The sequence below is a fragment of the Maylandia zebra genome, linkage group LG4 (assembly GCF_041146795.1).
Source record: "Maylandia zebra isolate NMK-2024a linkage group LG4, Mzebra_GT3a, whole genome shotgun sequence".
Taxonomy (NCBI): domain Eukaryota; kingdom Metazoa; phylum Chordata; class Actinopteri; order Cichliformes; family Cichlidae; genus Maylandia; species Maylandia zebra.
Genome location: NC_135170.1, coordinates 15,126,607 through 15,149,864, shown reverse-complemented (window position 1 = coordinate 15,149,864; position 23,258 = coordinate 15,126,607). Strand labels below are relative to the sequence as shown.

The 23,258-nt window shown below is 40.2% G+C and overlaps 2 protein-coding genes across 4 annotated transcripts in view; both read right to left on the bottom strand.

The window, feature by feature from the left end:
- Positions 1–551: 551 nt before the first annotated feature.
- On the bottom strand, positions 552–16,929 carry LOC101487192 (NACHT, LRR and PYD domains-containing protein 3). Of its 2 annotated transcripts, none has more exons than XM_004560708.5 (13): positions 16,904–16,929; positions 16,289–16,434; positions 15,791–16,064; positions 15,628–15,665; positions 15,273–15,509; positions 12,945–14,805; positions 10,892–11,074; positions 9,032–9,199; positions 7,384–7,557; positions 3,300–3,473; positions 2,159–2,332; positions 1,975–2,024; positions 552–1,448 (listed from the first exon to the last, which is right to left on the bottom strand). In XM_004560708.5, the coding sequence occupies exons 3-13, from the start codon at positions 16,030–16,032 to the stop codon at positions 913–915; spliced, it is 3,837 nt and encodes a 1,278-aa protein (XP_004560765.3). In that variant the 5' UTR covers positions 16,033–16,064; positions 16,289–16,434; positions 16,904–16,929; the 3' UTR covers positions 552–912. The 2 variants fall into 2 exon arrangements, with proteins under 2 accessions (XP_004560765.3, XP_004560764.3); XM_004560707.4 differs by having other exon boundaries at positions 15,791–16,159; positions 16,904–16,928.
- Positions 16,930–18,352: 1,423 nt separating this feature from the next.
- atf7ip2 (activating transcription factor 7 interacting protein 2) overlaps positions 18,353–23,258 on the bottom strand; it is a 35,065-nt gene continuing 30,159 nt past the window's right edge. For both annotated transcript variants that reach the window (XM_004560705.3, XM_004560704.3), the window contains exons 10-14: positions 19,979–20,015; positions 19,787–19,857; positions 19,500–19,631; positions 19,223–19,410; positions 18,353–18,992 (exon numbers count right to left, since the gene is read on the bottom strand). In XM_004560705.3, coding sequence (XP_004560762.2) covers positions 18,782–18,992; positions 19,223–19,410; positions 19,500–19,631; positions 19,787–19,857; positions 19,979–20,015 — 639 coding nt within the window. In that variant the 3' untranslated portion in view covers positions 18,353–18,781. The remainder of the gene's footprint in view (positions 18,993–19,222; positions 19,411–19,499; positions 19,632–19,786; positions 19,858–19,978; positions 20,016–23,258) is intronic.

Below are 23,258 nucleotides of genomic sequence, written 5' to 3'. Positions count from 1 at the left end.
AAATTTTGTACTAGTCATGTTCTGCAGGTGTGTGGCTTTTGAATGAGAAGAGATTAAGGGCTTTGGAATATGAGATCATTGGATGTATTTTATGTGAAAACAATCAAACACGATCTCCACATTGGTCCATACAGATGTCTGGTTTGCTCACTGTGTAAAAAATTTCATGTTGGTTGCAATATATTGTTGTTGCAGTCAGGGGGAAAAAGACAGAGACAGATAAACACCCAGTGTCTTTCACTCGTGGTTTCTCTTATCATTAAAAGTAAATAACAAGGTAGACTAGTAATCCAAATCAAAAATTGCCACAATATTTTTCTGTTATCTGACCTATCAGGTTGATAAAATTCATGCAAAATCAAATGCAGTCTGTACAAGCTGTGTGCAGCCACTATTGGGGTCATCCTAGGAAGAAGCTAAGAATTACAATAAATATGTGACTTTTTAATTTGCAAATTTTGTTCCCTACAAATTATTATTGTTGTTGTTGTTAGGAGGTGTATAAATATAAAATGGAAAAGATACATGAGTACAAATCAGTAAATATACAATTTTAAAGAAAGATAATACATTTATTTATACAGCACCTTTCAAAAAATGTTACAACACAGCACAACTGAAACATTAAAAATGAATGTATAAAAAAAGTCATGTTTAACATTTTACAAAATGTACAGTCAACACAGTTGGGATAAACATATACTGCCTTTGATAGGTCGTTAGAGTCCCACACATTTGGTCTGGCAAATTTCTGAAGTCTGCTAAAAAGTGAGCCCACATTTTTAGTGTTGTTGAAGGCATGCAGGACATGAAACCATGTCTTTATTATATGCAGCTGAGCACGACATAATATAAAGAGATATCATAAACCTTCCAATCCAGTTTTTTTTCCTGTATAATCTTTCTTTCCTTTCATCTAAAATTTTCTTCTTTTCTTTGTTTACAAAGGTAAATTGATCCCAACTGATCCAGAGAGAAACCAGGATGGAGTGGTTCAGTGAAAGCTGTGTGTATGGTGTAGAGATGAGTAACTGTGTCAGCAGAGACTTTAAAGAAGGACAAAATACCTGCCGGCCAGTCCAGATACATTCCTATGGTACACCTCAGTGGTGTACTTTTCAAAAGTGTTAAGTTATTGTTATGACTAAAAACACCACCATTCATCCAGCACCAAGACTTTTCATTTTTTCCAAAAGAAAATTCAGAGGAAGAGTCTCCCACCCGGTCAATGCTTTTATATGCCACTCCAACATCAGCCCGTAAACACTCAACCTCCCAGTAATGGCGACTTGTCAGACCTTCTTCACAGAGAACCTGATCAAGATCAAATCTGTCTGGATGATCAGGATATGGTTGCTTCTCTTGAACACATTCTGCCATTTTTTTCTCCTTGGTTAAAATAATATTCACACCTGCTGTGTTGGGATCAAGTGTTAGGTCACAGGCATCTGCAATCAAAACAGTAGAAAAACGTTAACTGTTTGTGCCGTTCTTGATCTCAGATAATGTTGCTATGAAACTTAAACCAAAAGTGGTTTAGTTATTATTTACAGGTGCCACCAAATAACTGCATGTACATTGTGTCTGTAAACAAAATACACACAACACACTTTGATTTAAGATTAAATGTTGCTCCGTTGCTCAGTCAATGTGGACTCCATCTTAGTGTATTGTGCATCAGCATTTCTAATTTGTTTATGACTTTAAACCAACTAATCATTTATCTTTTGAGGTATAAAATAAAATTTAAAGCCAGCAAATTCAGTGTTTTTGTCTGCTATTTATGTTCTCTATCAGGACACCTTGTTGATAATTCTCATTGAGTAGTAAACACTAATAAATCCAACTGATTTTTCTTCTTTTTCAAACCCCCCGCCCCCCGATTTAAAACAAATTTTTATATTTCAAAATATAGATTACAACCTGCACACAAATCACATCACATGCAGTGTTTCTTGAACATATTTTTCTTACACTGTCTCAGTAGCTTCAGATCGACCCAACATTCTTCATTGTGGTCCACACTAATGGGAAAAATAAACAAAAGCACTGTTGTTTACGAAGAACAATAATAGATCTTGCAATATTAAAATGACTGAAAAACTGATAATAAATTAAGCATAAAGCATTCTTTTTAAGACAGGATTTTTTTCCATACTTGACATTTTCCAGACTGCAGTATGTATCTCTCTTTTTTTCATTTAGCAGCTTGACTATTTCTTGATTGAGGTTATTAAAGCTGAGGTCCAGATCTTTGAGGCTGCAGTAGTTCGAGTCAAGAGCTGAGACCAACGAGGAGCCTCCACGTTGTGTCACTTTACAAAATGACAGCCTACAGAAATCAAACAGTGGGTGTGGTAGATGATCTTATCAAGACCAGTTTTAATGTGTGCATTTATACCTCACAAACTAAATTCATACGTAATCATATGATTATTTCAGAGATTAAAACAAAAAAAATCATCCATTGAAAGTAACAAAGGGACTTGGTGGTGGTTATATATAAATATCTCAAGCATATTAAATGTACAAATTATTGCAAGGCATTGTAACTGCACGATAACAGACCATCTCTTAAACTGTCTGAAAAACGTTGAATTCAGTAAGACTTTTGTTATACTGCAGGAGGCTCCATGTACACTGGAGAAAATAATTATTTGATACCTTGCTGAATTGATGTTTTGTCAAGTTTTGAAGTTTTTACAAAGAAATGAACAGTCTCCAATTTTATGGTAGTTTCATTTTAATGGAATTAGTTTTATTTTCTGTAGGATTAAAGCTACTCTGTGATATTAATGTGATTATTTTCTTCTTTAGCCACTCTTGTTTCCATGGCAGTATGTTTTGGGTCATTGTTCCGCTGGACGACTGATTCGCGAACCATATTCAGTGTTCTAGCTGAGAGACGGAGGTTCTTGTCCAAGCTTGGAATGGAATAAACTGAATCTGTGGATAGGTGCGCTTTATACAGATAATAAGTTGAGGTCAGGAGTATCTGTAATTGGCTGATTGATTGACTGTAATCTGCTAATTTGTGGGAGCCAGAATTCTGGTTAGGCAGTAGTGGATCAAAAAGTTCTTTTATTCCATGACATGCAAATGAATTTATAACTTTTATGAAACATCTTTTCTTCTGGATTTTTGATTGATATTCTGTCTCTTTCAGTAAAAATGGGACTACCATAAAATCTGGAGACTGTTCATTTGTTTGTAAATGAGCAAACTTACAAATTGAGCAGGAGATCGATTATTTACTTCCCTTATGGGAGATTTATTGTGATAACATCATGTGAACTGACCTTAGTGTTTTTAATCCACACTGTGGGTTTGTCAGTGCATTACACAGTGCTATCACCCCTGAATCCAGCAGGTCATTATAACTCATGTCCAGGTGTTTCAGGTGGGAAGCTCTGAAGCTGAGCAAAGAAGCCAGTGTCTCACAGCCTTTCTCGGTGAGTTTGTTGTGACTGAGACTGAATGAAAAAATGCAGGAAATTTTTTTTAGCTTAATAATATAGGAAATTGCACATTTGAAAAATATTAAAAACTAATTATTTTATAACATATATAAGCAATATACCATATAAAATGCAAAAGCCCAAAACAAAAATTAATATCCGTTTCTTTTCATCTAGCAAAAATAATAAAAGTTTTGTGCAAGATGAAATAAAATAGTATAATAGAATTAACCAAGTGCATGGTCTTTGTTTGAAACCATGTTTGAAGATGGCCAGTTAGAATACCACAACAGCTGTCAAATGTGTGCTTACATCAAGATGGCACTGGAGTGACGGCAGCCTTTCCAAGTAGCTCTACAACACCGCACCTTTTTCTTAACTTTAACTTTTTTTTAGACTAGGTTTTCAAACTTTATTTCACCTTCCTCTAGTTACTCTACTTATACCTCTTAGATATAGCGATACAAGATGGATAATGCACTTTTTTAAACTTCTGGAACCAGCTCCTTCATCTATTCGAGAGCGGAGCTGCTGGCACTAAGAACAAAGGGACAGACTGGCATGCGACACAACATCCCGGCTGAGATAAAGAGGAGCTACAGAGGCTGCAAAGCTGGAGCGAGGAGAGCGGATCACCGGAGGCGATTCAAACCATCAATCCCGACAGTGATAATGGGCAACGTGAACTCATTACAGAATAAGATTGATGAACTGTGCGCTCTGAACAACCACAGACTATACCGTGAGTGCAGCTTGTTTATCTTCACGGAGACGTGGCTAACCAAGCTAACGCCACAGGCTAACGTAGACCTATGCGGTTTCACATCCATGAGATCTTATCGGGACACGCAGGCCAGCGGAAAAAGCAGAGGTGGGGGACTCATTGTCTATGTTAACAACAGATACTGTAACCCTGGACACGTCTCTGTTAAAGTTTCGGTATGCCGTCCGGACCTGGAGCTGCTAGCTGTTAGCTTGCGGCCATATTATCTACATCGGGAGTTCAGTCATGTGATCTGTGTGTGTGTTTACTCCGAGGGCTGACTCAACAGCTGCCTGTGAGAAAATACACACAGTCACAGCAAGACTTCAGACACAAAACCCCGAGGCTTTCATTATTATATCTGGAGACTTTAATCATGCCACACTGGATTCTACTCTGGCTGCTTTTCACCAGTTTGTGAATTGTCCCACAAGGAGCAACAGGACAATTGACCTACTGTATGCCAATGTGAGAGATGCATACAGAGCCACCCCCCTCCCCCCACTAGGGAAGTCAGACCACAACCTGGTTTACCTACAGCCACAATACACACCCCTCGTCCAAAGGCAGCTTGTCACAACGCGCTCCATCCGGAGATGGACCCCAGAAAAGGAGGATGCTCTGAGAGACTGCTATGACACCGCAGACTGGGATGTGCTTCTGAGCCCACATGGTGAGGACATAGAGGGGGCGACACACTGTCTTACAGACTACCTCAACTTTTGTGTGGACACAGTCGCCCCCGCTAAGACGGTACAGTGTTATCCTAATAACAAACCGTGGGTAACACAGGAAGTCAAAGCTGTCCTCAACATGAAGAAGGCGGCTTTCAGGAGCAAAGTGAAGGAGGAGATGAAAGCAGCACAGCAGGAGGTGAAACGCTGCCTGAGGGAAGCAAAGGACACCTACAGGAGGAAGGTGGAGCAGAAGTTGGAGAGGAACAATATGAGGGAGGTCTGGAATGGTGTGAAAACCATCACAGGCCACAACACCAAGAAAAGCACAGTGGGGGGGACTGTGGAGAAGGCAAACGAACTCAACAACTTCTTCAACAGGTTTGACCAGCCCACAACCCCCCCACCCTCACCCTCACCTTTACTACAGAGTCCTCTCCCCACTCTCCTACCTCCCTCGCTTCCCCCCCTTCCTGACACTATGACACCCCCCTCCTCCAATCCCTCTCTCAGCAGCAAGACATCTTCCCCCCCCCCCCTCCTCCCAAACATCTCCCAGTGTCACAGTGGATCAGGTCAGGAGACAACTAAGGAAGCTTCGCCCCAGAAAGGCAGCAGGCCCAGACAAGGTGTGTCCTAGGATGCTAAAGGCATGTGCTGCTGAACTTGGGGAGCCGCTACAACGAGTCTTCAACCTCAGCCTGCGACTGGGGAGAGTGCCCGCCCTCTGGAAGACATCCTGCATCATCCCAGTCCCCAAAAGGAACCGGCCCAATGAGCTGAATGACTTCCGACCGGTGGCACTGACGTCACATCTTATGAAGACTCTAGAGCGGCTCTTCCTCAACCTCCTCCGACCACAGGTACAACATGCCCAGGACCCACTACAGTTTGCATACAAGGCGGATGTCGGCGTGGAGGATGCCATCCTGTACCTCCTGCATAGAGCCCACTCACACCTGGATGGGGGAAAAGGCACGGTCAGGATCCTGTTTCTTGACTTTTCCAGTGCCTTTAATACCATCCAGCCCTGTATGCTTCAGGAAAAACTGAACAGGATGGAGGTGGACCCCTGCCTGGTGGCTTGGATCTCCGACTACCTCACAGACAGACCGCAGTACATCAGGCTGAAGGACATCACGTCTGACACAGTGGTCAGCAGCACAGGAGCACCACAGGGAACTGTGCTGTCCCCTCTTCTCTTCACCCTGTACACCTCTGACTTCTGCTACAACTCTGAATTATGCCACATTCAGAAGTTTGCAGATGACACAGCCATCATGGGGTGTATCTGGGATGATCAGGAAGAGGAGTACAGAAGTCTGGTGAGGAACTTTGTCGCATGGAGTCACACAAACCACCTGCAACTCAACACCTCAAAGACTAAGGAACTGGTTGTGGACTTCGGGAGGTCCAGAGAAGGTCCACTGCCGGTTCAGATAGAGGGGGAGGAGGTGGAGGTGGTCAACAAGTACAAGTACCTCGGGCTGTGGGTGGACAATAAACTTGACTGGTCATGCAACACAGAGCACCTGTATAAAAAAGCCCAAAGCCGACTGTACTTCCTCAGGAGGCTGAGGTCTTTTAACATCTGCAGGAAGCTCCTGAGGATGTTTTACCAGTCAGTGGTTGCTGGAGTATGTTTCTATGCTGTGGTGTGCTGGGGGAGCAGCACAGCAAAGAAGGACTCATCCAGGCTGGAGAAACTGATCAGGAAGGCTATCTCTGTGGTCGGCATGAAGCTGGACATTCTGGTGACAGTGGCAGAGAAAAGGACACTAAAGAAACTGCTGGACATTATGGACAATGCTGGGCATCCTCTGCACACGGCCATTAACAACCAGAAGAGTCTGTTCAGTGACAGGTTGCTTCTCCCCAAGACAAGAACTAACAGACTTAAAAACTCCTATATCCCACACGCCATCAAACTGCTTAACTCCTCTCTGGAGGGGAGAGGGAGGGGAGACAGGAGGACAAAGGAGGGGGGACCAACTAAGCTGTAGTACCTCTTCACTTCACTGTGCAATACCTTTTGTGCAATACTTTTGTTAATAATCAATGGTGCAATAGACCTCAATACTTTAAATGTGCAATTCACTTGTATTTTTATTTTTATTCCTATTTATTCTATTTATCCCCTTCGTATATTTTATTTATATATGTCTCTGTATTTATATGTGTGTGTGTGTGTGTGTGTGTGTGTGTGTGTGTGTGTGTGTGTGTGTATATAATATTCTGTAACTCTGTAACTTCTGTCAGTGCTGTGCTTTTTGGAAACCGAATTTCCCAGAGGAACCCACCCGAGGGATTAATAAAGTTTTATCTTATCTTATCTCTTAAAAGAAATCAAATAGCACTCTCTCCCTGCTGACTGCTAAAATAAACTTGAGGTGGGAGGTTTCTCTTCTCTGTAAAGCTCTAAAATGTAACAGAAATTTTTTAGTTTGTACTTAAAAGTTGTTGTTGTTGTTTTAATGCAGTGTTGTACCTTAATGCCTCCAATCTACAGTTTGTGTTCTTCAGCCCATCAGAGAGGCTCTCCATTTCTGAGTCTTTTAAATCAGTGTAGCTTAGTTCCAGTTCTTTCAGGTAACTGGTGCTGGATGTGAATGCCGTTACTAACTTCTCACAGATTTCTGCAATCCTACAATTTCGGTTCAACCTTTTGATACAGAGGATAAAACAGCATTAGATTAGATAGATATCCATAGATACAGTAAATCACCCACTTTTACAAAAATTGGCTGTTACTCTTATGCAATGAGACCAATGAAGGCTGTTAGTTGAAGCAGAAAAAAGTCTTGGAAGAAATGGGTAGTCTATTCAAGACAATTTTACACTGTAGAGAAGAATTTGACTCAACTGTTAATATGGTTTAAAAAAAGCCCATGTACAGCCCAAAATGCCTGTTATAATTCATTGTCCCTGCCAGTAACATAATAAGGTCATCTGTGCTGTGTAACTGTTGATTGACCCACATCTCTACAAGTCCTGTGTTGTTTTACATCATAGACTGCATGCTCTAACAAGTGATTCATTCAGTTAATTACAGTCAAGGCAGACTTTTTGACACAGAAGTCTGGCTGCTCCTATGTACTTGCCATTAGCCGCAAAGCCAACAAGTAACAACCGTAGTATTTCTTTTTAAGTCCACTCTGTGTTAAAGTGTTGTACCAGGATGTCACAGGATGATGAATACACAAGTTAAAATAAGTTGTGGTTTCTTTTTGGTCAGCTCACTCAGTACAATACATGAGTGTGTTCTTACAGGACTAAGCTGATGTAAACACTACAAAGAAGAACAATGAAATCTGGGCATGCATGAAAGGCTCAACCTCTCCCAAAGTGTATCTGGCAAATTGTTTCCTCGCAAAGTGGGAGCATCCCCTTTGCTCTCCTTATCATTCATGTTGTTTTTGGACCTAGACAATATGGAGCAAGTAGAGCTAGCTAACATTAATCCTATGGATGAAACATTGACTTTTCAGCTACAAACCCGATGTGCTCAGTAAGCAATTCTAGTTGGCACGTCTGGAGGACCACCAATTTTTTCCCCTGGATGTCTATTCCAGCGGTAAAACCCACAGAAAATTCATGGCCAAAATAGTAGTAGTAGTAGAGTCACCTGTGGTTCTTCAAAGTCACTAAAATCAGCTTTGTGTAGATTAGTTCCACCATATCTACATGTCTAAATGCACTAAGTTGCCGGGTGATTGGCTGATTAGATATGAAGCCAAACAAAGGTCAAAGGTTTCTTGTTTTCCACTCTTTAAATCATTTCAGGTTGTCATTTGGCTGTAATAGGATAGGCTCATTACTCATTCATGAAATCTTTGATGCAAAAACCACCGCACAAAAGAATATAGTGTAAAACAATGGTTATTCAGTGAGTCCTGCATCAGTTTTGCCAGTGCAAAATCATATGCATTCTTTGTATTGACCAAACATGGAAAGGGCATTTTTTTGTTGTTAGTGGGCTTACCCACACACAGTCATGAAAGGTTATTGCCTAGACATCCAAGCAGGACTGAAAGCCAGTAATGGTATAAATAACTTCTGATCAAAGCCGTGTCATCTCAGGCTATAATGCTAAGTCCCAGATAAGGAATAACATCTGAATAACATCTAACACTGACCTGAGGTTCTCCAGGTTAGTGCAGCCCAGTCCGGTGGAGAGCACAGAGAGTAATGAGTCTCTCAGTATGTTGTCACTCAACTCCAGTTCTTTTAAATTTGAGATGATTGATTTGATGGCTGAAGCTAGATTTTCACTCTGTGTTTCTGAAAGCCCGTGACCAGAAAGACTGCAAATATAAAGGATAATAGGTGAAAAGTGACTGATGAACACAGTCATGGGAAAAAAGTTTTCACACAGTTCTATAAAAACAAAATACTCAATAGCTTTTAGAACTACATTAAACAGCAATAATTCAAAGTAATTTTTTTGTAATGTTAAGTAATGAGTTCATCAAATCATTGTGGAGGAATTTTGGCCCACTCTTCTTTACATTATTACTTTTGTACATTTGTACATTAAGCACAAGGCTCCACACACGAGCCTTGTGCTTTGCGCTGGGAAGAGGGGGGAGGGGCGGTAGTTACACTCGCAGTAGCACAGGAACAGAGCAGGAGGGAGAGAAAGAGAGCCAGGGACAACAACATCACATTAGAAAGGTATAGTGATCATCCACAACTATTTTCAGTTGCAGATGATAAAGGATTCAGAAAGTTTATTCATGCAGGCCGAAATGACAGAGATGTGCATCTTCTTTTTGTTTTCATATTTTAATTTATATTTAATTGTGCTGTGGTCCTTTTTGTTGCTTCACTTTAAATTTATTTAAAAAGGAAAAAGCTGAAAATTTAAATAGTTAAAAGTTGAAATGTGAATAGTTGGTTTTTGTATTATATGATTTATTTATTACATTTTATGTGGAGTGAATAAATAAAAGTATATTTACCGTGGCCCCTAGAGACAAAGCACACACGAACTCCAAAACACGTGCAAACTCCGAAGCACATACAAACTCCAAAACACATAAAAACTACAAAACACATAAAAACTCCAAAACACGTAAAAACTCCAAAAAACGTACAAACTCCGAAGCACGTACAAAACCCCAGAAGTGCTCCAGGATGCTAGGCGCAGTGTTGAGGTTTTGTTACCTAGTGGCTACACAAGCCAGGAAGTACCAACGACTGGATTTGGTGTGTGGTAGTAACAGGTAAATGAAAAATTTTTTTAATTATTTGAATATATATGCGTGCTTGTGTATTAATACACAAACCATACACATATGCTTTCAATTGTGTAATTCAAGTGATCTAGGTAGCTCAGTTAACGCTAGAAATGTGTTTTGGAATTTGTACGTGCTTTTTGGAGTTTGTACATGTTTTGTCTCTAGGGGCCAGCGCATATATTTATATATAAATATTAATTAATAATTAATAATAAATTAATAAATATTAATAATAAATTAATTAAAGTAACAAAACAACCTGAAGAGCCAGTTCAGAGCCGAAAGAGCCGGCTCTTTTTAGTGAGCCGAGCCGAAAGAGCCGGTTCTCTAAAAAGAGACGGAAATCCCATCACTACTGTTCATGTGCTACTGTGAGTGTAACTACTGCCCCTCCCCCCTCTGCTCAGTGCAAGCACAAGGCTGGCGTGCGGAGTGAAGCAAAAAAAAGTGCGAGAGAGAGGGTGAGAGAGAGAAAACAAAAACCACGGCTCGCGACGTTCACTTCAAAGAGCCATTTCTTTCGCGACAGACACATCACTACTGCTTATCAGTTCCACTTGCACAGAATAGATAAGAGAATCGATAAAAAATTGAATCGGTAAGTGATGTCGATAATGAAATTGGAACTTCTTAATTCTTATCTATTCCCATCCCTATATGCAATGCCTGCAAAAAAAAATCACAAAATTATTATGAAATCAGTTTCATTCAAATAAATGATAACAAAACATAACGAAAAATAATACTCTTACTAACCTAAGAGTTTTCAGTTTACACTGGCAATTCCCCAGTCCATCAATCAATATCTCTGCACCTTCGTCATTTCTGCTGTAAAATGTATTATTGACCAGGTGCAGTTCAGTCAGCACAGAACGTGGCATACGAAGAGCTGAAACGATAGTTTTATATTCCCAAACAGAAAGATCCAAGCCTGAAATTCTGAAGAGATGGGAAAAAAAGATGGTTCTTCAGTATCTGATAATGTTTTAGAAGCATGCAAATGATTTACTTGACTGAAATCACTGCAATAGGAGTAATAGCACCCATAACACTTCACAGCATGACCTGAATAGGTTGGGCTTTTTCATTCTTTTTTTCTTTTCTTAGGTGTTTAATGTCACAGTGTGAGATTAATCAGTTAACAGGCAGAGTGCATGGATTCAAAGGTCTGGTCTGGCAGATATGACACACTTGAGAGGTACATTAGGTTTAGTCCTACAGGCTGTATTTATTTATTTCATGTCCTCATATAGCTCTGATTGGTAGGTCAGTACTTTAACTTGGTCTGCTCATGCCTTGTACTAGTTTTTCTTCAGCTCCCAGAGCTCTAGCAACAGGTATTACGTCAGCTGGAGCCAGTGGCTCACACTGATAGGGCTTCTGTACTTGTGGAGCTTATACTGGAGTCTGTACTGTGGTGGGAGTCAGTCATTTGTTTACATTAGCAAGCTTCATTCCTTTGCTAGCTAGTGTTGCAAAACATTGCTGCTGTGAAGCCTCAAACACTCTATAGTAAAATGGGATGGTAATCTTGCGATGGAAAAACTCAATTGTTACTGAGCGACTGCACTGAATTCTTTGGGGTTTGCAAACTATTACAAGTAGCTGGAGCAACCAACTTGTTATCCAGTAAATTCAACCCAGCAATGTGTTTCCAAACAATCACAGTCTGACTTTGACCAACTGCAGTCATTTTTAGACAGACAAGCTAAAGTTTGTAAATGTAAGAAGATGCATCAAGAAAGTTAGCGTGCACCAATGAGTGCAACTCTTCTGCTTCACTATTATCTCTCGAAGTGAAGATTTTAACTCCTACGAAGGTGAATTACTGAGATTTGAGGTGAGCAATTTCCTGTAATTTGTGCTGAATTTAAAATGAAATGTGTGTCTTGTGTTTTTTGGAATGAGAGGGTGAAATGTTATCAGTACAATTGCGTAACTGGATGGCTCAAAGCTGTGAGCACAGTGCTAAAACTCAGGATGTGTTCTGTAACTCTTTATCTGAGTGCTTAGAGCCCGTGCCCACATATTCCTACAGTACAATAGTACTGGTGTTTTATTGAAACAAAGCCAAACTCAATATGGAGGATAAGAGTAAAGGAAGGAGAGATTCATGTCACAAGACATGTACAAGGTACCCATTTCTGCGTGTCTTTTCTCAGCAGTGCGTACACACAGTGGTTTCCATATTTCTTTATAACACATTGATGTTGTTAATGATACCACAGGTCTGTCAAAAAGCAGCTCTTGATGGGGCTGTGTTAGTGTGCTAGACTAATGTGTTTAATGTTATAGTGTGCAATATTGACTTCAAGTACTTATGGTTGTACACAGGCACATTTACACATATGGAACTGTAGCAGCATCTTCATTAACACATATCTGTTGTTGTAACACATGTGTTCTTGTAAAAGTCTGTTGTTACTCACAGACTTCAGGTTCGTGTAATAAAATGGATTTTAACAAAACATATCTCTTCTGAATAAATCCTGCGCTCCACCTGAGTCTCAGTCCTCAGAACCATACAGCAGCAATTTCAGGAGAAGAATTTACCCTTACATCGAAACATTATAATTCTTCTTCAGTCTCCTTTCATTTATTTTATTATATTTATTTTAAATTTACTGCTTTATTGTATTATAGTTGTTAGGACGTTACTTAGTCCCTTACATTAAAGCTTACTGATAAGCTTGCTTATCAAGTTGACTGTTCATAGGAGCACAAGAGGAGGAACAAAGCACTGCCCAAATATTGCAGTGCTCGTAAGTTGCTGAACTTAATAACATTCTTGTATAAAGAACCAACTTACCTTGCTTTCCTGCAGTTCCTCACAGCTGGAAGAAGTCTAAAGATACCTTTTCCTGATGGTCTGTATTTCTTGAGATTGAATTCATCCAGAGGTGTGTTTGACATCAGAATCAAGTCAGCCAGAGCTGAACACTCAACAGGAGAGAGCGGTGATTCAGGAAAACAATTTGGTTTCAGATACTTTCGTACTGAATCATGTAGGGAATTGTCTTTCAACTCAGTCAGGCAGTGGACAAGGTTTAGACATCTTTCAGCTGAGCAATCCAATAAATCTATATCTAAAAGACTTGACCGAATTTGCTCAATATTCGTTGAGTGTTCTTCAGTCTGTTGAATCAGACCTTGAAGCAGGTCTTGTGTTGATTGTAGAGACAAGCCAATAAGGAACCTGAGGAACATGTCCAGTTCTCCAGTCGTTCTAAGAGCCGAATTAGCTATTGTAATTTCAATCAGTTCATTCAAAGGTAGATCCACTGGAACTGTTTCCAAGATAGACTTGAGCTCTTCATCAGACCCTTTTAGCATGAAATCCTTGAGACTTTCAGAATCAATTTTTTTATTTACAAAACTGTGATATACAAAGAGAGCAGCAAAATACTCTTGAACTGTGAGATGCACAAAGCAGTAAAGTTTCTTTGTTAGGAACACACTCTCTTCTTTGAATATTGCTGTACACAACCCGCAGTAAACTCCAGCTTTCGTTATATCTATGTCATACTTCTTCAGATCTCCAGCAGTGAATATGATCCGGCCTTTTTCCAGTTGTTCAAAAGCCAACCTGCCTAATTTCAAAATGAACTCTTCATTTGACTTAAAGATCTCTGCTGTATCAGGCTCTTCCTGGTCGCCATATTTTTCATTAGCTATCATCATCTGAATAAGAAGGAAGTGTGTGTACATCCCAGTAAGAGTTGTGGGTATTTTTTGGTTTTCATCTTTGGTGTTTCCCATTTTACGCATCAAGTACTCAAAAACATCTACAGCAATCCAACAGAAGATAGGTATGTGACACATAATGTACAGGCTCCGTGACATTGTCATGTGTTCAATTATTTTTTCAGCGACTGCTTTGTCCTCAACTCTCTTTCTGAAGTACTCTATTTTTTGTGGATCATCAAATCCTCTGACCTCGGTCCACTGGTCGACATAATTAATAGGGATGCGTCGAACTGCTCCTGGTCTTGAGGTAATCCAAACAAGTGCAGAGCGAAGAAGATGTTTCCTGATAAGGTTGGTCACCAGAGTGTCCACTGAGGACACCTTCGTAGCATCATCCAGTATTGTGGTCGTTTTGAATTTCAGCTGAAGTTGACTTTCATCGAGACCATCAAAGATGAACAAAACTTCACGATCAGCCAAAGCTTTCGCAACTGCTATGGTTTTAAGTTCTGGATGGAATGTTTTCACAAGGTTCTCAAAGCTAATCTGATCATCTTGGACCAAATTTAGCTCCCTAAATGGAAACATAAGGATGAAGTCCAAGTCCTGATTGGCTTTTCCATCTGCCCAGTCAAGGATGAACTTCTTCACAGAGACAGTTTTTCCAATGCCAGCGACCCCCTTTGTCATCACAGTCCTAATTGCTTTCACTTCTTTGTCATCTTTCTCATGTTTAAAGATGTCATTAGAGTTGATTTTTGTACACTCAACAGTTTGATTTCTCGCTTTATCTTCAATCTCCCAGATCTCATGTTGTTTATTGACATGTTCACTCTCTCCTTGTATAATGTGAAGCTCTGTGTAAATTTTATCCAATGATTTTTCATCCTTACGAGATTTCCCAGTGCCTTCCAACTCCCATTGACACTTCTGCCTCAGATATTCTTTGTTCTTTTTGATGACCTCCTTGATGACATCTTCTGCTGTAGGTAAAGAGGAAAACCACCAATTTCAAAATAAAGCATGTGTTTTCTATTGTCTTCTATTGTCTAAATAAAATGTGGATATGCGATTTAAAAACCATTGCATTTTGTGTTTATTTGCAGTTTACGCAAATTTGTAACATTATATTAATTGTATTTAATAATTGTACAGTGCACCCGAAAAGTATTCACAGCAGTTCACGTGTTCCACATTTCGTCCTATTCCAAAATAGATAATTTTTTTTACTTTAAAAAAATTCTACACAGAGAAGGATACATAAAGTGAAAACTGTTTGGTTCACATTCACATGAATGTATTAGAAATTTGGGAAAAAAATTATTGTTTTTTAAGGTGAAAAATGACTTTAATCCATTTTGGATTAAGACTGTAACATGACAAAATGTCAAATGCTGTAAATGCTTTCCCTATGCACTGTATACATAGTTACCAAACAACTGAAACATACTTTCACATGCCTGTGGCTCAATTTCTTTGAGGATTTTGTAGAAGGCAAATTTGACTTCTCTAGTAGTCAGTGAATTGTAGAGCTCCCTCATCTGATCCTGGCTAGTCCCAGCAGCTTTGATTTTGTTGTATATCTCCGGATGGATCATACCCCGCTGTCTCAATTCATCAGCTATAGCCATCACCAAAGTGACGCTTTGAATGAGCTTAGTGCGGTTCTTGTCCACCAAGGCTGCATCTATGAAAAGGTTAAAAAAAAATGTAAGACATGTTGTTTAGAACTTTAGAAGACAAAGAATGAAAGCATCTGCATTTTATGATCAGAGTTAATCATAAAATTATAATTATTAACTTACCTTTCATTTCTGTTACTGCTGAAGCAGACAGACAAGGACTAGAAAAAGGCAAAACTGCTTTAGCGATACATGGTTTATAAATCTACGCTAATACTTTATTTCATCTTTTACCTTAGAAATACTGATTGTATATTTACTTATAAGAAGATAATAAAGGTCTCACCTGAGGGCACTGAGTTCAGCAGTATCATTGCTGTTCTCACTGCAGTCATTTTCCCCAGAAGTTTCTTGAGCATGTGTGCATGCAGGCTCCTCCCTTCTTTCCTTCACTGTGTTTCCCCCCCTCTGCTGTCCAACAGGGAGGAGTGAACTTTCTTCACTCTTCTCAGCAGTAGAAATGTTGTCTTGCTCACAACTGTTTTCTTTCGTTTTTGCACAGCAATGTGCAGACCATAGGCTCCCCATGATGTTATTTCTTCACAGTCAGCTCAGTGACTCTGTCATTTGCATCTAAATATGAGTATTATTACATAGAAGTTCTGTTGTATTGCTACTGTCTTGAGAACAGCCAGACTTTCTTTTCCCTTTTCACCTAATGCAGAATTTATCATAGATATTTCAGTTTAACTAGAAACATTTATTTTGCTATATTCTTAATCGTCACTATGTAAAATATCTGACCGAACTACTCGCTGTTCAAAATATGTTTATTTTTTCTTACCTTTGTGTCTGATTTCCAGTAGCTGCTGCAGTAAAGCAAAGATGTATGTTGCTGGATCCAAACGATAGCAAGACAGGAAGTGAACCGTTGGCAGGATGGGCGGAAATTGAATTCTCTCTCTCTCTCTCTCTCACTGTTTGTGAATACTGCAACAACAACAAAAAAGTACTGAAAACGCTTTTTGATGGTTAGTGCTTTATGCTATTACACCATTACACTACAGATGCTCTGAAAATGATTTTTTATTAATCAACTGATACATTTCAAAATGCTTAACTTTGTACAGACATGACAAGAATAACACCAAGGCTGTTCTTTTTAGGAGGTTAGACTGTTAATTAGTAACTTGTTACGGTAAAGTGAAAGTATTCAGGACAGACTAGCGCCTGCTCTTTTTTTAGATAAATTTTATCAAAACTCTTTAACTTTTGTACACAGAGAGGAAATGTGCAGCTAAGTAAAAGCATTTAAACCATTTTCACGGCTGCTTATCTAAGGTTTGCACAATATCAGTGTAGCTGTACCTCTTGCAAATCTTCTGTACATATACAAAAAAAAAACAAACTCATTCACAAAGTTTTTGCAACTTCCTAATGCAAAGTGCCAAATACTTACTTCGTATAAGTGTAGTCTCTCATTTTCAGCTGTTCAAGAAGAATCTTTGGTTTTATTGCTAAACTGACTAATGTTATCCAAGACAGACTACTTTATAGACTGCAATAAACGTTTATTATGACTTAGCTTTTTGTTAAAGAGAAGCAGTTTGTAGTGGGCGGGTAAATAATTGCATAACATGTGCTGTGGTGTTACTACTTTTAAATGGAGTGTAACTCTTTAATCCTGAAACCTGGGGAAAATGAATAATGTTTCAATGTTTGACACACGTAATGTGTAAAAGACACAGACGATCTGCTGACTTGGTAACTGCAAAGCGCCAAAGCTCCTCTGGCATTAAAATCAGCACAAAAACCATCCACCTGGAGCATCCATGGCCGAGCAGCTCCTGAAGGTGTCCCAGTGCTTTTGTCCCTCAAGTGTGGGTATTCGGCGACAGTCTGCAAATGCAACACCGAAGAGGGAGAGACTACACAAATATTTGAAAACCTTGGTAACCAACATCCCTTGAGTTTGCTTTTGCTGTAGCAGAACTAGAGGAAAAATTCAATTGTCCAAGCTTCACACTCATGCAGAGGTCTCATTTTGTTGATACTGTAAGTTTTTGGTTGGGCAAAAAGAAAAAGAGCCTTACGTTTTTTGGTTTGTTTGTTTTTTCGAGCTTTGTTTTTAATCGGGAAAGAAACATTGAATCCTTTCACGCTTAGTCTGCCATCACAGAAATCACTTCACACAAACCTGTGTATATTTGCATTTATTGAAAGTTTTCCTGAAACTCACTTCTTGAACACACCTTTGTGATGTGTGCAGCTTTAGAGTAATCCAATTCCAAAGTATTCATGAAAGAAACCAAAGTACTAGTCATTGTCAAGAGATGTATTCTAAGACACTTCTTCAGCTGAGAATCAGAGAGGAGAAAGACACAGTTTTACTTGTATACAAGGGCAGCACAGAGTACTCGAACTGAGACTGAGGGCTCTGATACTCGCCCTGAGAGACTACCCTGGTCTTTATTTATAGATCAGTGGGCGTTTGTTCCTTACATTGGAATGCGGAAGTGTATATGTGTGTGTGTCAGAGTGTGACCCCATAAACAACTTCCCTTAACCTGCTGGTCTGAAAAATCCAACAGTTCATCTATATGTAAAAAAGGCACTTAGACTAAAACGGACATAGCTACGTTAATCCTACCGTAAAACAATAAGACAAGGTACGACCTTTCCCATGCTCCTAGGATCTGGGGGTGAACGCCAGAACACCCTGGAATGTACACCAAGTTGTTACAGACCTCCTAGGATGAGACATTCTTTCAGTATGCCACCAACTATATACTTCTAAACGCAAATGATTACATGCAGTATTCTACCATATGCAAACTTATATCATTAAAAGATTATACTGACTACTAAGTACAATTTTCCATTGACAGTCAAAGAATAAAACCCCACAAAGAGCACAATAAAGTTTTATTAACAACAATAATAATAACAATAATAATAATGCAACATTGTTTTGGAGATGTATATTAGAGGTAAACTGTACTATATTTTGAAGTAATGCACTAATTGAATCATGGTGACCTTAACAGTGATATGCAACACTGTCCTTAACAATCTGAAAGCAGACAAAGAAAGAAGAGCTTGAAACAAAAGTTCACCGTTTTCCATCTGAACCGAAAATACTGATGAAAGGCACAAGTTACAAAGTGCAGCTTCTTTAGCTTTATGTGACCATTAAGGTTTATGGTACTTAAAAACTATGTGAGCAAAACACTGGCCCCGAAACAACATCAGCACAAGGACTGTCCATGCTGTCCAGCACAAACTCAAGAGTGAGCAGCTGGAAATTTAAATAGGCGGCTTCATGTCCTCTTCCCAACTACTCGGGTATGACTGAAGTAGCGACTGCACTATAAGGTCCATACCGGCCAAATACATCTTTACCCACCACAGCCGCACACACCCTGTGACCAGGCTTATACTTTCTGACCAGCACACACATGGGCAAATTCAAGGCCTTCACCTCACCGAGGATATTCCAGTCTGGGAAAGCGCCACTGCCCTTAACCTTTTCCATAGTTAGGAAGATCCTGCAACAGGGACAAAGAACAGAAAAAAACAATATCATCAGTGAGTAACTTAAAGTCAAGATTACTAGTAAAGCCTAAGAACTCACTGACTGCTTCCATCAGGTGGTTACAAAAACTGGCAACAGCGTCACAGTGAGATCCTCATGAGGACCTTTTGTTTTTCATATTGGTCGTAGGGCTGAGAAACTACACGCTCGACACACAGTGATGAGTTCAACACTGCTTCTTACGTGTAACTGTCCATGGGTGGAGCAGATGGGTCTTCCTCCAGCACTTTCCAGAGGATAGAGAGGCCGCTGGGGTTTCTGATGAGGGCCAGATTTACTTCAAGTTTCTGAGGGATGCTATACGAGGCCGCTTCCATGTTCAGGACGGAGGGGAAGGGTCTAGAAGGAAGAGGAGGTAACGAGAGTCCGTTCTGAGGAAGGAAGGAAACTTAAGTGAGTGGGTGTGATGTACCTCAAAGAGTGGAATGAACCAAATGTATTTTCAGCATGGGTGTATTACCTGCTCCGAGTCAGTGTGACTGGGACTCCTCGTGGCGACAGAAGAGACACATTCTGTTTTCACCTTTCGATGCTTCGGCTCTTCAAACTCTTCTTCACTGTTTTCTTTTTCTTGCTTAGCTGTGTACTCATGCTGGTTTTACACATGCCAAAATGGAAGATGTCAGTAATGATTTAAAAAAAAAAATGAAAAGACATTTAAAAGAACTATTTTTTGCTTGCTCAAATAGCCTCCACACATTCATTTGTGGCAAAATAAATAAAAGAGCGCATAGTAAAGCATCCCACCTTAAGCTGAAAAGGCCGTTGAGGAGTCAGAACTGGAGGCAGCCGCTCCTCATTTGAATCAGGCGTGGCAGCTGTCATAATTTAATACAGATTATTTAAAATGTGAAGGAGGAGAAGGGAAGAAACAGGAGGAAGTAGGAAAAGGGGGATTTTTGTTATAAAAATTAAAAATGGTTGACTTTTCTTCATTACCTTCATGCGTCCTCTTTACTCCTCTTCTCGTGGTTTCCTGGGCAGAAAGAAAGCCACTAAATTAGAGGTGAAATTATTACGACAATAATAATAATAAATAATAATTAAAGCTGCAAGCAGCGTTATGAGGGCCCTCGCACCCCCGGCACGTCGAGCCACTGCCAACACCTCAAACCGGCACGTCCGATGTGATGTCACATTGATGGATTTCATGCTTTTAATCACCAGCTAACATTTCATCTTATTCAACCAGGATTATAGTCATGCCACTAGGTGGCGCTCTAACCATTATTGACAAATAGCATAACAAACATTTCCAAGCTCGAGTCTCATCACACCTGCGACCTTTGGGAGAGATTGGACATTGTGTTTTTTAGTGACAGCAGATTACTGCTTTTTGCGAGTGATTGAAACTCTACGTGCCGCCATGACCACCCCGTTTCCCTGAACGGAAAAAGCTTCGCAATTTAACATCACAAAGGTCTTTAGATTCTACACACTGAAGAATGCTTCAATATGATGAAATCCCTTGGAGGAGTTCGTCAAAGAATGATGCCTGAAAAGGGGGGAAAATGTTGCCAAAATTGCACATTAATTTTAAAATGGCTGACTTCCTGTTGGATTTGGGATATTGCTCCAAGAGACTTTTTTGTACATCTTGATATCTCCTATAAGCTTACCAGGTTTCAGACTCATACATAAAACACAGAGCAGGGGCTGTGATTTTGAAATTTTGTAGGGGGCGCTGTGGAGCCATTTTGGGATATTCAATGAAAATGATCACATAACAACAAAGCCTTAATCACATTGGAGGTGTGCGCCAAATTTCAAGACTTTTTAAACTTTCCAAGCCCCTCAAAAGCCACTTCATCTTTCATGGTGAACAGCGTTGCCACCAGGGTGCGCCGTTCAGTTTAAAGTCACAATTTTTGCACTGAAGCATCACAAGGGACTGATGGTGATATTCACCGCTTTTGAGGTGGCCACGATGAACCTGTGAAAATCAGTACAACAAAATTAAAGCCATGACATTTCCTGTTGCCACTAGGTGGCGCTGTCCGTATTCCCGACAATGGGCACATCAATCTGTTCAGGGCGGGTCTGACATCATGCCTGTAAAGTCTGGTACTGATCAGACTGGATTTCATTGAGTTATACTAATTTGTTTCTTCATGGCGTGACATCAAAGTTCGCCATGCTGCTGGGGTCACACCCTTTCACGAAAACTCACAGTTTTCACTGTAACCCAAGACCAACTCCTTAAGGCTTTTCTGGAGAAATTTGAGGCTGCAGATGTCACCCATCACTATACTGTACCCCAAAGTGTAAAACATGACATTTCCTGTTCCCACTAGGTGGCGCTGTCCTTGAGGTCAAATATGGCAGTTGAAATATGTTCAGGGGTGGAGCCTTATCATATGTGTTCACTTTGGTCAAGGTCAGAAAATGTATGACAAAATGAGAGGCAATAAGATTTTCATGGCGAGTCATCGAAATTCGCCATGGCGCCACGGCCTCATAGTATTGTGAAAACTCAAAAGCTCCGCAATTTAACATGGCACAAGGGTGTAGTTGACACTGTCCAAATTTGAAGGTTAAGAAATGAAACCCCAAGGAGGAGTTCGCAAAAGTTCGAGGCATGGAAATGGCAAAATTAGAGCCAAAATGTCACCTTCTCTTCCAAATGGCGGACTTCCTGTTGGGTTTGCGTCAATGGGCCCACAGACTTTTTTGTTCGTCTTGACATGATACACATGTGTGCCAAATTTCATACATGTAGCTCAAACGATGTGGTCGTAGGGCTGCATTTAACAAGGCATAGGTGGCGCTGTAGAGCCATTTCCCAGTGCTCATATGTAAAACCATTAAAATACAAAATTTTTCACCAGACCTGGCATGTGTGCAAAATTTCATGAGTTTTTGAGCATGTTTAGGCCCTCAAAAAGGCCCTTGTTTCGCCTGAATAATAATAATAATAATAATAATAATAATTAAAGCTGCAAGCAGCGTTATGAGGGCCCTCGCACCCCCGGCGCGTCGAGCCACGCCCAACACCTAAAACCAGCACGTCCGATCTGATGTCACATTGATGGAATTCATGCATTTAACCACCAGCTAACATTTCAACTCATTCATTCATGATTAGTTAGTCGTTCCACTAGGTGGCGCTCTAACCATTATGTACAAATGGCATAACAAACACTTCCAAGCTCAAGTCTCATCACACCTGCGACCTTTGGGAGAGATTGGACATTGTGTTTTTGAGTGACAGCAGATTACTGCTTTTTGGCGAGTGATTCAAACTCTAAGTGCCGCCATAACCACCCCGTTTCCTTGAACGTAAAAAGCTTCGCAATTTAACATCACAAAGGTCTTTAGATTCCACACACTGGAGAATGGTTCAATATGATGAAATCCCTTGGAGGAGTTCGTCAAAGTATGAAGCCTGAAAAGAGGGGAAAATGTCGCCAAAATTGCACATTCATTTTAAAATGGCTGACTTCCTGTTGGATTTGGGATATTGCTCCAAGAGACTTTTTTGTACATCTTGATATTTTCCATAAGCTTACCAGGTTTCAGACTCATAGATGAAACACAGAGCAGGGGCTGTTGTTTTGAAATTTTGTAGGGGGCGCTGTGGAGCAATTTCGCGCTATTCAATGAAAATGATCACATGACAACAAAGCCTTCAACCATTTGGAGGTGTGGGCCAAATTTCAAGCCTCTATAAACTTGCAAGCCCCTCAAAAGCCACTTCATCTTTCATGTTGAACAGCGTTGCCACCAGGGTGCGCCGTTCAGTTTAAAGTCACAATTTTTGCACTGAAGCATCACGAGGGACTGATGTTGATATTCACCGCTTTTGAGGTGGCCACGATGAACCTGTGAAAATCAGTACAACAAAATTAAAGCCATGACATTTCCTGTTGCCACTAGGTGGCGCTGTACGTATTCCCGACAATGGGCACATCAATCTGTTCAGGGCGGGTCTGACATCATGCCTGTAAAGTCTGGTACTGAACAGACTGGATTTCATTGAGTTATACTAATTTGTTTCTTCATGGCGTGACATCAAAGTTCGCCATGCTGCTGGGGTCACACCCTTTTGCGAAAAGTCACAGTTTTCACTGTAACCCAAGACCAACTCCTTAAGGCTTTCCTGGAGAAATTTGAGGCTGCAGGTGTCACCCATCACTATACTGTACCCCAAAGTGTAAAACATGACATTTCCTGTTGCCACTAGGTGGCGCTGTCCCTGGTGTCAAATATGGCAGTTGAA

Bases quoted from the DNA above. Each gene is read 5' to 3' on its own strand.
- LOC101487192 (XM_004560708.5), bottom strand. From the start codon at position 16,032: ATGGGGAGCCTATGGTCTGCACATTGCTGTGCAAAAACGAAAGAAAAC. The intron at 14,806-15,272 runs GTATGTTTCAGT...CTTTACCTACAG, and splicing joins TGAGCCACAGGCATGTGAAA to CAGAAGATGTCATCAAGGAG. The intron at 9,200-10,891 runs GTTAGTAAGAGT...TTATATTTGCAG, and splicing joins TGTAAACTGAAAACTCTTAG to TCTTTCTGGTCACGGGCTTT.